General features: G+C 41.8%; 1 protein-coding gene across 8 annotated transcripts in view; it reads right to left on the bottom strand.

Annotated features, from left to right (window-relative positions):
* The window catches only part of Trpgamma (Transient receptor potential cation channel gamma), a 63782-nt gene that overhangs the window by 31363 nt on the left and 18704 nt on the right, over window positions 1-13715 (bottom strand). For 6 of the 8 annotated variants that reach the window (XM_070665070.1, XM_070665071.1, XM_070665063.1 and 3 more), the window contains one exon: window positions 4809-4851. Coding sequence is in view for 6 of the 8 variants with exons in the window: in XM_070665063.1 (XP_070521164.1) it covers window positions 4809-4851 (43 nt within the window). In the remaining 2 variants the exon portion in view is untranslated. Of the gene's footprint in view, window positions 1-4798; window positions 4852-13715 lie in introns of all 8 variants that reach the window. The other 2 variants (XM_070665068.1, XM_070665069.1) reach the window with 1 other exon arrangement.

The following is a 13715-nucleotide window of genomic DNA, read 5'->3' as shown; positions in this document are numbered from 1 at the left end:
GAGATATTCATCAGGCTTAATGTAACAAGGCGGGGCCTTCGTCTGATCGCAACGCTACTATTGTAATCAGCACGATTTATCATTTATCTTTTTTTTTTTCTCTTCGCACCGACGATTTTTGCCCGTTTAATTACAGTTCGTAAAGCGATTCCTGACTTTCAGCGCGTGAAAAAAGAAAGAAAAAAAAAGAAATAAAGAGCAGTTAATGAGGTATCGAAATCGAGAGGCCATTTCTCTTCGTTACCGTTTTTAGCAGCAAAAGATTTTAAGGTGTTAATAGTTACACAGTTAATTTATTTTATGCGCATGTAATTGATTGTGCTATATTTTTAATAGTCTCTCTTTTTAATTGCTGTATTGAAAAATAATTTTTCCAGCAAATTGAAAGATTGCGTTAAGTTATCTATTAAATATTTCAATCAAAATTTGCTATAATTGCCATTAAACGATCCATGAATGCCAGGACGAAATAAAAGCTTGTCAAGCGGCACAGCTGGGTACAACTTGTGCCTGCTGTTCGTAATGAACACCAGCATGCGCGTAAACGAACATTGGGCCATTAGTGCGTATAATGAAAATGATTAACGACGATCGAGAGAAATTGTCCGGCATCCTTATAAATTGCGAGCCATTAAAGCGCGTTTAAATTCTGTTTTTTCACTTATAAATCAGATATAAAGAAGCACCATTATTTTATCGACAACGGTATAAAATTTTATATACCATAACGTCATATTAATTACATTGAATCTTGACTTGAAATATCGACGAAGTACGCGTTTCTATAAAACGTATATGTACATTAAATTATGCCGCAAGATTGTAAATAATTGCTTTGATAAAAACAGAATTAATCGAATCAATAGAAGTAATAAAAGATAAAATTATCGTCAAATAGTCTATGGAGACGTTCATGGAATTGCTCGATGAGCTCGAAAATCGAGAGGGTCTGCCTAATAAATCTATCGGATTATACCATATGATTTCGCCTACGCAAATAGTAAATAGAGAATGCCAATAGTGAATGACAAACAAGCGCAGTAATAGTAAATTATCCGACGATTCATAACGACGTACATGCAACGCTGAATTATTTAACTTGCTAATGAGGGATAAATCAGCGAAATAATTGCCGGCGATCAACTATTCAAAAGTTATTTTACCGAACGTTGAGAATCGCGGATACGATTTAATATTAAGCGCAATATAAATATACCCCGGTGAAAAATTGTGTATTAAAAAATTTATCGGCCGGAGACGCCGAAAGTTTTTTAATAAGCCGAAAGAGTCGATTCGGTTATTAAAAAAGAAGACTTGCTTTTTAGTTTATTTATCCCTGGGATCGTTTAATCGAGGCGAACTGGAATGGTCAACCTCAAACCCTTTACTTCGAATAAACTTTCCCAATTAAGATCACGCGCCACCCCTACAGAAATATCAAACTCGATTATTATCTCGTTAACTCGCACTCGATGGAACTCGTTTAATCCGCGTTGAGCTTGTCGTACAATTTATCATCCCGATCCGGCGTCTGTCAGCGCGTGCGGTAAACAAATTGCAAGAACGTCACTATCTACGTCCCATTTACTATTTCCTCGCCAGAGGTGATGTCTAGCAATCCAATAGATCCGTTCGAGTCACGGCTGACAAAATGCGACAAGACGTGGATGCGACGTCGATGACGTTGCAGTTCACGGTCTTACTTCCCTGAATTGTGGCCAACTCCAGCCACGGTTAGGCTAATGGGAAAATCGCGTTATATCGCGGGAACATCGAGAGACAACGACGGAAATCGATTTCGAGAGTTCGCGCACGGATCACAGAGAGAAACGGCGCGCCTATCAACGTCTGACTATTGGCCGACCGTATCTACTTGTAGCGCTTAATTAGTTTTCGGGGGGAAAAAGAAAAAAAAAGAGGCAGTGTTTTCCTAACAATCCGTAAAATTCCTTGCGGCGATTTGCGTGTGATTTTGCGCAATCCAACATCGCAATATATAGCTTTGTAAAAACTAAATATTCGTTGCTTTTATTGTCTCTAAAAAAATATATGTATGCTAGAAAAAACATTCATGTCTTTTCAATTATTTTATGTATTACACAAATACATATTTATGATATCTTTAAAAATATATAAGTATAAAAATTTTAGTTGTTACTAACAAAAAGAAAAAATTAAAAAAAAATAATAAAGTTGAATCTCGAGGCACTCTTTGCGAACATACGTTTAAAAATGATAAAATTAATAAGCAACGTAAGATAAAGATAGCAATATTTTTTGTAACATAATCGAAATTTAGAAACGTGATCTCAAGAAGAACGCTTTAGGATAAAACCTACAAAAAAGCGCATTAGCCGCGATGGAAAGGGTAAGTGAATGGAGAACTGAGCACGGCTGGCTAAGTTTTGATCATTAGAAATCCGATAGCCGGACGTCTCTCTGAACCATCGAGTCAGTTCCCGTTACAACCCCACTGATGGACCACTCCGACGAAAAAATTCCGAGGGATAATGCGCGAGATAATGTTCGGGGGTGCCCAAGCATTCGGTTGAAAAAAAAAAAAAAAAACTTCGACGGGGATTGTCACGCAGATGACGAGGAGTCTGTGTCAGAAGAGACAAAGCTTTTTGTATTCCTAGATATGTCCATGTTTTTCCTCTATTACACGATAAGAAAAAGCACGATTTTCGTCCTGACAAATTCAACGTTTCTACAAATAAAATTCTCTCTCTCCCAAAAAAATAAAAAAATGCTAAAATAAAATTTTTGTTAATACGAAATATAGAAATTCGAACGGATTGTTTCGTACGGCCAGAGGTTTAATCGCCGTAAACACGCCGTTATAATTAATGCTGCTGACATTTGCCGGGATCAATTGTGCCTAGGCATTGCGAATGTAACCTCTGTGTGAGAGAACATAGCAGCTCAGCGTTTCTGTAATGCCAGTGCCGTGTTATCCTTACTAGGACGAGTATGCAAAGTAGCAATTCACGGGGAACTATGTAAACAATCGCCGGAAATAGGAACCGGTCGGGGCGTGACCCTTTGGCTTGTATGTCCGAATGTCCGCGCGTTGGGCAAATTGGAAGTTAACCTCGGGCTACAAAGCTGCGGCTTTGGAAGCTAACGAGCGAGTCCATCCATCGGAAGCCAGTTAAAGTGGCGCGGAATCATGTCGGAATACTACTTGCATTCGGCGCGAATTTATCTTTCGGACGTAATGTTTAATTTCTTATTATATATTTCTCGGATATTTGAAGCGCAACTATTTTCGCGTAATTATTCGTAATTGCATCTTCGTTGCAATAACGGCAGTTGTTACGATAAAAAATTGGTTGGAACTATTAAATTATTTTTTATATTATTGTCAATAATATAATACGTTAAAAAGACTTATTCGAATAATAAAAATTTCATTGACTTTAATGTAACTCTCGCAGAAACTGATAACAATTTTTGCGGAGCCGTTTCCACCTCGTCGTTTTTTACGTCTTCGCGCATTTCTTTTTCTTAATTTTCGTGGCATCTTCGATATGTATTGACATTTCTGACGGGATATCAGGAATATAATGGGAGCCTACTAGAATGCGAGACAAATGATGCGTGAATAACGAGGACGGTATCGCGGTTGGACGAACCATTGTCAGCTGTCGACACGTGAATATTCGATGGCGAAATACCCTTTTAACAAGCGTATCGCGAGCGAAGTTAACACAGTTAGTAAAATTATTAACATTAGCTGGCCAAATTTGAAAAAATAGATCCCCGGTAATTTCCCGAAAAAAAAAAGAGAAAGAGAGCCTGAAATAAATTATTAAAAAAAAAAAAATAATAGAATGCACAACCGTAGAATAAAACACGGTAATTATCGTCGAAATATCATCATCGCGCCGTGTGAGTTCTTCGAATTTAACGAGGACCAAATCCAGAGCGAAAGAGAGATTTTAATAAATGCGCGAACGGAACCGCTGAAGAAGGCTTCCCCCGCTGAAATATTTTCGTCGATATTTCTTCGTCGATCTTGGAAGTAATTCAAACGCTCGATACCGCTCCATAAATATTTTCGTAAGAACGCCGCGGCTATTTTATCCGCCTTGCCCGGCGCACGAATGATCGTTCATTGTGATCAATGACGTGTACGAAACACACACGATGCGGTACGTGTAAAGTTTCCTGGCTGCGGCGAATAAGAATGTTGAACTTTCGACGCGATACCGGCGATCTATCATCCGTCGAATCTCTTACGTCGAACCCGAAACTGGTCTAGAAATTTTTGTCCACGCGCGCTCATCACTACCGAAATTTCGTCGCTCGGCTGCGTGCCGGGCAGAAAATTTATGGAGATTGATCCCGCTGGCTAATATCGTAATAATTCCCTGAATATGCATGTCGCGTACGGTTTAATTCTCATGTGGCCGGTTATTGGCAATATGTAAAGCCGGTGGGGTGATACTTTTAAATTACGCTAAGTGCATTTAACGCAGGAAAGCTCCATCGCTTCTTGTTATTTTGACGCGAATCGACGGTATATATTTCCCATTTGTATGCTATATTCGACACGCGTTTACCGTGTTTGCTACATATATTATTTCAATTTCTCGCTTATTTTATTCCTAGACCTCGCAAATCATCTTGACGTTAATAGTTAATTTGCGCGGTAACAGGTTCGCGGCAAAATAACATTTTTGAAGTGAGATAGATAGGCGCAAAGCAATAAAAATCTTATAAATTTAGTTATAAGAAAAAAAAGAGCAATAAATAATAAAAAAAAGCCAATAGAAAGCATCAGTCATTCTACCTGTACTCACCGATCTCCGGTATGTTCCTGTCATGATCGCCCCCGGCTAAAAACTGAAACACAAAAATATTTTATGGTCAGACACAGTGCTTTTTAAATTAAAAAAAAAAAAATAAATTAATTAAAACTACGCGAGATAGAAAAAAGGAACGAAAGTTCAAACAGTTAATTAAATAAATATCATAATAATAAGTTTGAAATCAACTTAATGATCTCTCGATTTCTAATTATTAAATTGTCAGAATATTGTTTTAATGCTAGCTTATGGCTGCCGCAGCCGATTCCATTATTAATCTCATTATCGCAGCCCAAGATCTGCGAGCGCCTAATATTGCCTGTAAAAATTACTTCTCGCTTCCGCCGAATGAAGTTTGTTCGGGATAACGGAGGTCTCCGGGAACAGCGGAATAGCGTGCAAGTCGAAGGGCGATATTTTTCAGTCGACGACGGCGATACTCGGCGAAAGAAACTTCTGGCAGTGACGCGAAAAGATCGTCAGTAAAATATGACATCGTTCTGTTTTTATCTAGGAATCTACTAGATACCGTTACTTTTGCTTCCCTATCCAGCGGAACACGACAACAAACGGATCCATACGTCAATTCGCTCTGTAACTTTCATAGAGAACTTTCTCTTTGCGGAACGTGCAGCGTGTTCAAAAAGAACTTCCACCAACCCATTGAAATCCGACGAGAAAGCCGAAAGGGGGAAAAAAAACTAGGTCTTCCCATGTTCCATTTATAAGCTGGGAAATTTATAAAATTGTATGAAATTGTAACAAGAATGTGATTTTCAATTACTTTACATAAAAAGCGAAAAAGGAAAAAAAAAGAATCGCCATAACTTAATAAAATGCACGCGAACTTATTCTTGAGAATTGACGTTTCTCGTCAGGCGTACTCCAGCGATCGAGGAATTAAAAAATTTACACGACGCGCAATTTGTTAAATTGAAGGAAAATGCACGGCACAGATGTGTCAACGATTAAGAAAGACTCCCAAAAGACAGCGGTTCCGACAATTAAATTACGCTGTGACGACATTATGAAATATGTACGGATGTCTCGAGGCGCAGTCGTAAAAAGAAAACGAGACGCGTAAGAAAGAAAAAGAAAAAGAAAAAGAAAAAGAAAAAAAAAAAAAAAGGTCCTCCTCTGTTTGAAGTTGCGCAACGAGGTAGGTGCCTTTCCTTGCCGGATTCTGCGGCGTGTAAGCCGCGTTTATTCAAGAAATCGTGACTTTCCTGGGAAATAGAAACTGGCAAAAAGATATATCCCGCGGTCGTTCCCTCTTACCGCGAAAGAGATTCCTGGTGGCCCCTACCCCGCGTTTGCGAGAGGGAAATGGCGAGAGGAACCTCTCGAGGGAAGCCTCTTCCTCCTAGGCTAGACCTTCCGGGCTCGGGAAATCGATAGACCCTCTCCGCCCCCAGTTTCCTGCGATTCTCCTCGATTTAGGGCTTCAGACCGTCTTCGCGTTCACGTGTCGATCGAAAACCCAATAATGTCTCACGTCGGAGACTGATTAAATGTGCGATTGCTGTTACTCCCTACATCCGTATCACGACATTTTCCGCATTAACGGATTCCTAATGTCAGTAATTTAATAAACTAAGAATTCGAATTATCGAAATAAAATTTGCGCCTTTCTGGTTATCTTAAAGCTACTTTAAGCTGCTAAAAATAATTAAACGCTTGAAACACTTGATCAATTAAATTAATAGCGTGTACTACTTCAAGATTTGCGAGCAAAGTTTACGACAGCGAAGTTCGAATTAATTTGTTTTGTTTCTGAAAAAGGGAAAAGTAAAACGTAAAGAGTCTCTTCCCTCATGTCAGTTACTGTTTTATATGCTCGACCGGAAATATCCGCGAGAGCAAGTTTAAAAGCCATTTTACGTGTGATGGAAAAACAAAAAAAAAAAAAGAGGGGGAAAAAATAAAATAAAGAATAGATGCACTCGTTGCCGATCTCTCGTCCTTTGTGCAGTTAATCGAACAATTAATCACGGAAGGATTCACTGTTCTGACATATAGGTCGCGCAGGAATTGCTAGCAACGTGTATCTCGCGCCTTCCCGTCACGTGGTGCGTTGATCTCTCGAGATGAAAATGGAACGACGGGGGATTCGACGTCGCCGCGCGCGATTTATTTTCGCGTCGATTCGACGCGCAGTCTCCGACGCGAACATTCCACGCAGACCTCCGCCCAAATGGCAGATCTTTTCTACCCGTAAGTGCCGTACTTTCAGAACACACGGAGCCGCAGAATTGATGGAAGTTCGCTCCATCGCTAACGTACAAAAAAAATGAAAGAAAAAAAAAAGAAAAGAAAAATTTTGAGGCTCACGTGAAATTGATAAATATGCGAAATCCGCGGAAGCTCTCTTCGCGCTACGTGGAACACGAGCGACAGTTCCGTTCGCCTTGATAAACGTCTCGCCGCGGATTCATGAACCTAGTCTACAAGTTTTCGTTTGCATAACGTTTCGTGCGTACCCCGGGAAGGAATGAATGCCGTAAACAGGATGTTTCGTCGAAAGTTCACCGCCGAAGAGCATATTAATTCGGGGGCTAACTCCGACTTCGTTGTTTGACGGCGATATACAGTCGCGAAGTTATTTAAGAATTAAAATCACCGGCTTTGTGCTAAATATAAAGTTTGGAAACTGTGTTAAACAATACCCCTCCGATATCTTCGGCAAGCAATCTCATTAGGAGACAACGGTGAAAGTAAGATATCTCGGGGATAACGCGGCTTCTCTTTTTTCTTTTCTATTTAACGGACCGTACACCGAGGGAAAACTTTACGCATAATTTTAGCCGAGGCGACGGCGGACAAACATTTCTACATTCTCGAGCTAAACTGTCGCGGTACTTTTACGGATCGAAGTAATCTAGCCCCTTTTACGACGTTATCTAACAACGGCCGTGAAACCAGCGACCAACGTAAGCCGCACGGGCAGCATGAGTTTCACAATGTTTACCAGCTCGTTGAATTTATCTCAATTCCATTAGTCTTCTATATTTAGACGCGCCGCGGAAACCGATGCTTCACAACACTGCCGTCTGTAAATCACGGGCATAACCCTTCCCTTTTCGGATGTAAACGAAATTCGCGACGATTAGACCTTGACGCAATTTTAACCTGCTTGTTTACCCCGTGTAATTTCCAACTGGAAATAGTCAGGATTCATTTGCGAGCGATTTATCTTTCCCGGCAACGATCAGACTCGATCTGGAATATTTATTCGAACGAAAACTTAATTTCGGAGAGAAAAAATAAAAAAAGTACCTTTTAATTTGCTGGAAACATTTAATAGCTAGAACTTCTAAGAGGAATATTGAACGTCTCCTAAGCCATTTTGTACCGAACCTGAATTTAATAACCTTAACCCGGAACTAATTAAATTTGCGCTTAGCTTCAAATTAATAATATTCAGAAAATAAGTATAAAAGTGTAGCGCGAAAGTGGAAAAAAAAGAAAAAAAATATTTCGATGCTGCGCTAAAAACATAGTCAAATATTAATGAAACAAGCTGAGTAGATGCTCGACAGGATAAAAATAGCGTCAGAGAACTGCAAAGTGCAACCAAGGATCCTCTCATGCATTTATGAAGACCTCAGAGATCTCGCGCGCTTATCTTCTATATTCTATCGATGGCTGCGAGCGAAATTGTTCTCTTTCACAAGGATTGTATGTATAGACCGTTGGCTGCCTTATCGTTTCTTATCCGTCACCCTAGCATAGTGCTCGGCGTCGATAACGTGAACAAAGAACGCGAGATAAATGAGCGCGACGGTGCATGATTCGATTTCCTTCGGTTTTGCGCGGCCGCCGTAAAGTTTGCGTATGACGGCGTACGTGGCGTGGCGGCGCAAATGGGAGGAAAGTTCGGGATGAAGGGGGAGGCTAACGTTCCTTTCGTCGTAACGACGATTGAACGGGGGACCGCGATTAAATCGCGCGGGAACGCGGTCAGCATTGATTAAAACGACGGCGGTGGCTGACGATAGGGAGCCCGGAGCACCCGCGTAAACGCCTACTTCTCTCGCAGATTTGCATACGAATGTAAATACCGATCGCGATTCCGAAAATAGAACCGTGACTTCGCGGCTTTTGTGTCGAGCGATTATTCCGGGCGTCGTCTATGAGTCGACGCTTTCCGCCGATAAATCCATTACATGCCAAGACTCGCTCGATCGCCTCCGCTCAGCGATATTTGCGATCGATGGACCATATTTCGAATACGATATTGGGACGATTCAGTAATTGCCCGAGAGAATTACACGCTGTACGCTGTTGTAATCGAAGTTTCAAACCGCCACAGTCGCGGTAAATCAAATCTGAATACGATGGGCACATGAGAACAAGATGCTCTTTGATTTCTGACACGAGAAAATATTTTAAGATGCGTGATCTTTTATTTTCTTTTTTGTCTTTTTAGAGGAAATATTTAATAGAACTTAATACGCACAGAGTACAAAACAAATGTATGTAACTTAAAGTTTATATAATATAAAAAATATCTCTGATACGAAAAAGCACGGAGATTTCCAAATACATACATCGGAAACTATGCGAAGCATTTCACGGACCATGTTTCAAATAAAAGTTTCGCAGTTGTGCAAAGAAAATATAATGCATGCAATAAAATAAAAGGGATCGTTTTTTTTCCTCACGTACATAATTCTTCGCGCGGAGAAAACTTTCGTGAGGATAAATGATGGCGTGCGTTAAGAACGAAAGGTTCGGTTATCCTGTCGTTCTTCATTCTTTGTGAACGTTCTATTTTTTTTTCCCCTTTTTTTTTGTTTCGTAGTATCGTTTGTTATCAAGTTGTCGATCCCGATGGGAAATGCCAAAGCAATACGCGATTGTAGAAAATTGATGAAGCGCCATGGATAATTAAGAGCTTCTGATTTATACTTATGTAATCCGCTCTCGCGATACTTGTTTTCGCTTACAAGGGAACGATCTTTCAATTAAATTCGCGAATCTCCGCGTTCGAGACGGTTCGGTATTAAAAGCCACCCAACCAACGTTGGTTTAACGAGATGCTTCAGAATGTTTTATGAAACAGTAACGCGAGTGAAATATTTTCCCCGCGAAGATTCAGTCCGCGTAATTTTGACGTGTAAATGTAAAGTTTATTGACGCGCAGTTAATTCGTTCACGCGCGCATCGATCGTTAAAATCATCTGCTGGCCGAAATGTTTTTCGCACCTTTGACGTAGTCGCGTATTTTTATTTGTAATTAATTTCCAAATCGCTGTCGGGGTATCGATTTCGCGAGCGCGTACGCGATACTGGCGCGAGGCTTTGCGAGGAGAAAAAGTTTCCGAGCGCGGCGCGAAAAACCGCGGCGGCGGCGAGATATTCGTCACAGCTGTCGGTCGTTTTCCGAGATTTTTCCCCGCGAATCTGTTGGCGCGGCGTATCGGCGTTACGTGTTAACACCGGCAGCCTGCAAATATCGAAAGCATATCCTTCGTACCTATTGCATCCTCCCGCTCGACCCTCATTTCTGTAGCTTTCGTTATACGAACGAGACGGTGGCGTCGAGAGCTCTTCAGAAATGGAGGCTTTTACGGGCTCTTACGAGAACGGAAAATTTGAAGGGACATTCGCCGAGTCAGAAGAAAACATGATCCCCCTTGCAAACTTTGATCCACGGCCGCGCTATTTTCGCTCAAAGCATCACGCTAGCTGCCGCTCGAAACGAGGTTTACACACGATTTTATCTCCTCTTTTGTTTCACTTTTATTTTATTTCGCTTCCCCCTTTCGTCTCCCTCTGCCATTTTTCACCCGTAAATCTGAATTATTTTTTCCCTTTCTTTTTAATAATACATTAATTAATTTTCTTTTGTTCCTCGCGCATAAAATTTTTGTTATAAGAATTTGGGTCAAGCTGCATTCTTCCGAAAAGAACCGCCGAGATACGATAATCGACGTATTGTGAAAAGTGCGAAAGCTCGAAGAAAACCTCACACGCCCAATTCAAATTGAATCTAATTATCTCGTTCATTTCTTAAAACTCTTAGTGGCTCTTTTCGCCAAGTAGATAAGTAAAAAGACTTAGCTCGCTCTCATTTCGAAACGACGATTGATGATCACGTTGAAAAGAACGTAACGTATACGAACGACCTTACGATATAAAGTTGACGTGTTATCAGAGGAGAGAAAACGAATGGCTAAGGAACGAATTAAAAAGAAAAAAAAAAAGAACGACGTAAACGATCATAATTACAATGCAAATTTTTCCTCCCCTTTCCAAAAAAAAAAAAAAAACAAAATTAGTTTGAAACGAGAATATCGCACCACGCGTGAAACGGGTTAATTGCATTCAAATTCCAAACTATAATAAAATGTAATAAACAAGAGTGCGTAAAATAAATATTCAACGATACGTAATTAAACAAATTGTAATAAATATGTGAATAATAATCCCACATTTTTCTCTCATATAATCATATCGGGAGGCTCACGTAAGCAGCCATGATTGCGGAAAAAATTAATAATTTGCCTAGGAATGCAGCCTCCGGCTAGAGATGAAAAACCGCATATAGGATTACGGCGGGATGTTCCTGACGTGCGAGGGGCCGCGGGATTGTGCACGAAAGTTAAACGAAACTGTTGAGAAATTGCGGCCCTAGACAGAACGTCGCGTGCAACGAGTGCATTGTCATTTTTGCATCACATCGCTTGTTAACCATTCATTGTATCGGACAATGGCATTCTCTCAAAAGCAAACAATCGAATCGTAAATCTAAAGAATAGTGTTCGTAACTTGCTGTGTAATGGAATCAGTTTTATCTCTCTCTCTTTGTAACGCCTACGAAATAAATACGATTTTCGATCAAATTACCACTTCCAAAAATTAAAAACCGTACGAAAAGACATTTCGATCGCACCACAAGGTTCCACTTACGTCGCCGTTTAATTTATCGCTTTCGCATCGACGTACTCTATATTTTATTCCACGTACGGATAAAAGTTTCGTTACTTTTTTTTTCCTTTCGAAGGAATACACGAAACAAAGGAGGAGCTTTGCGGCGAGGAATAATCTCAGTCAACGGAGCGCATATCATTGGCGGGGAGGGCCTGGAAAGCAGCGCGGCGGGGCTTTTTCACCGGATTCGCGCAATCGAAACAATGCAGCTGCGAGACGTGACTTCCACGCGGAGAAATGCAGGGCGGGTATATCCGCCGCCGTAAATCACACATTACCGAAACGACCGGTATGGCCGGGACCGATAAAGGCGGAGAGAGAGAAAACGGGAACGAACGGGCGTCGTACCGACGCCCTGATATTTACCGCTGGCAACGACAGCAATAGCCGCGACCGTCCCGGGTGTTCCGATGGAAGAACTCGTCCCGGGCACCCTGGGATCAATCATCGCGCGCTCCGCTATCAAACGCACGCCCGTGCGATGGAAAATGAAAATCCATCGCTGCCCCGGGGTACAGGCGGCAAATTATCGACCCGCTAATTTCCGGTCGGGGAATTAATGGCCTTGTTTGCGCGAGGAGCAGCCCAACGGCGCGGCCTTGTTACGCGCGGAGATACCGAGATATTTCCGAGCGCTTCCGGTCGGCTTTTTTTGACGTCGTACCTCGTCGGAAGTTCGTCGCGCGCGTTGAAAATTTCGCGCCCCTTCTAACGAACTGTCGGATGCTGTAAATCCGTCTCGTCGAGGGGGAAAAGGATCCGCCGGGACGATCACCGCCCGCGCGAGAACGGAACCTTGCGCCCGCGGCGATAAAGTCAAAATAATATACACGATAACGTTTAATATCCGCGAGCGCGCGCAATATCTTCTTCTCTTTTCGCGTACGCGATAAGATGGATTTACGGCGCGAAACCCGCGCGATATCGATTCCTCGAGCCGGTCGGACGTAAATTATCCTGATAGGATTCGTCGCGCGTCTCGTTTCTTGCGCGGTTCTAATCGCGGTGTGACTTTTTACAATCGCAATTTAAACCCGCGGTAGGTCGCGCGGAGGTTGGATTGTTTCTGTAGATTAATTACTCTCGCTTGATTTCCTCGATCTTTTCGAATCACCTATATTTCTACGATTTCTTTCGAGACGCTCGATTTTCACTTTAGCGACTCTTACGTAAGTCTCGATAAGTAAGCGTATTTCCTAATCGCCGTTGGCGATATCTCGCGTTTCCGGGATTTCTTCTAAATCGTGCGACTCCAACGTTCTGCGGAACGTTCAAGCGCCCAAAGGGGCGTAATTGAGCGCAAAATAAGGCACTTATGCGCATAATGAGCGATTTTCCGCGAAAGGGCCGCACGCTAAAGTTCAAAATCAAACGGACAACCTGTAATTAAACGCTCGCGGGTGGTTGCGGTCGAATTTGCATATAATTGAGATTAAAACGCTTCAGGATAGAGATTGGCAAAGGTGCCGAGGTGGAAACAATCTGGCTTTTGTACGTCGAAATTTTCGTTGCGTCTAGTCGGCGTTTTTTCGCCGTCGACTTCAACCGCTGGGCCGTCGTGTGCCGACGATTATACCGCCGTTCCTTTACCTCCGCGGTAATGTATGCGTCTCTTAATTTTACATTTTCGCTGATCCGCGTCGTTCCAACGTTGATTTATTCCGAATTGATCGCGCCGGCATTTTTATATGCCAATTAAATCCGCGACCCATTTCGCCGAAATGTCCACGAGCCTCGTAATCCCGCAATATCGTTTAATATTAATACAAAATAAACTGCGACGTTTAATAACGCAAATAAACGTTAATAACGAAATAAATTTCGGCGTAGGCTGCGCTTCGTCGGAACCATCTGCAATTATTCTCACGCAATGGGTGCTACTCGTAAATTAACGTCAAGTACGACAATCGCGGTAGTAACCGGCGAGCGCTATTGCGACGATCTGCTTGCAGACATTTGCGGAAT

The sequence above is a fragment of the Cardiocondyla obscurior genome, linkage group LG13 (genome assembly GCF_019399895.1).
Source record: "Cardiocondyla obscurior isolate alpha-2009 linkage group LG13, Cobs3.1, whole genome shotgun sequence".
Taxonomy (NCBI): Eukaryota; Metazoa; Arthropoda; class Insecta; order Hymenoptera; family Formicidae; genus Cardiocondyla; species Cardiocondyla obscurior.
The sequence above is the reverse complement of the archived record's forward strand: the minus strand, read 5'-3'. Positions and strand labels throughout refer to the sequence as shown.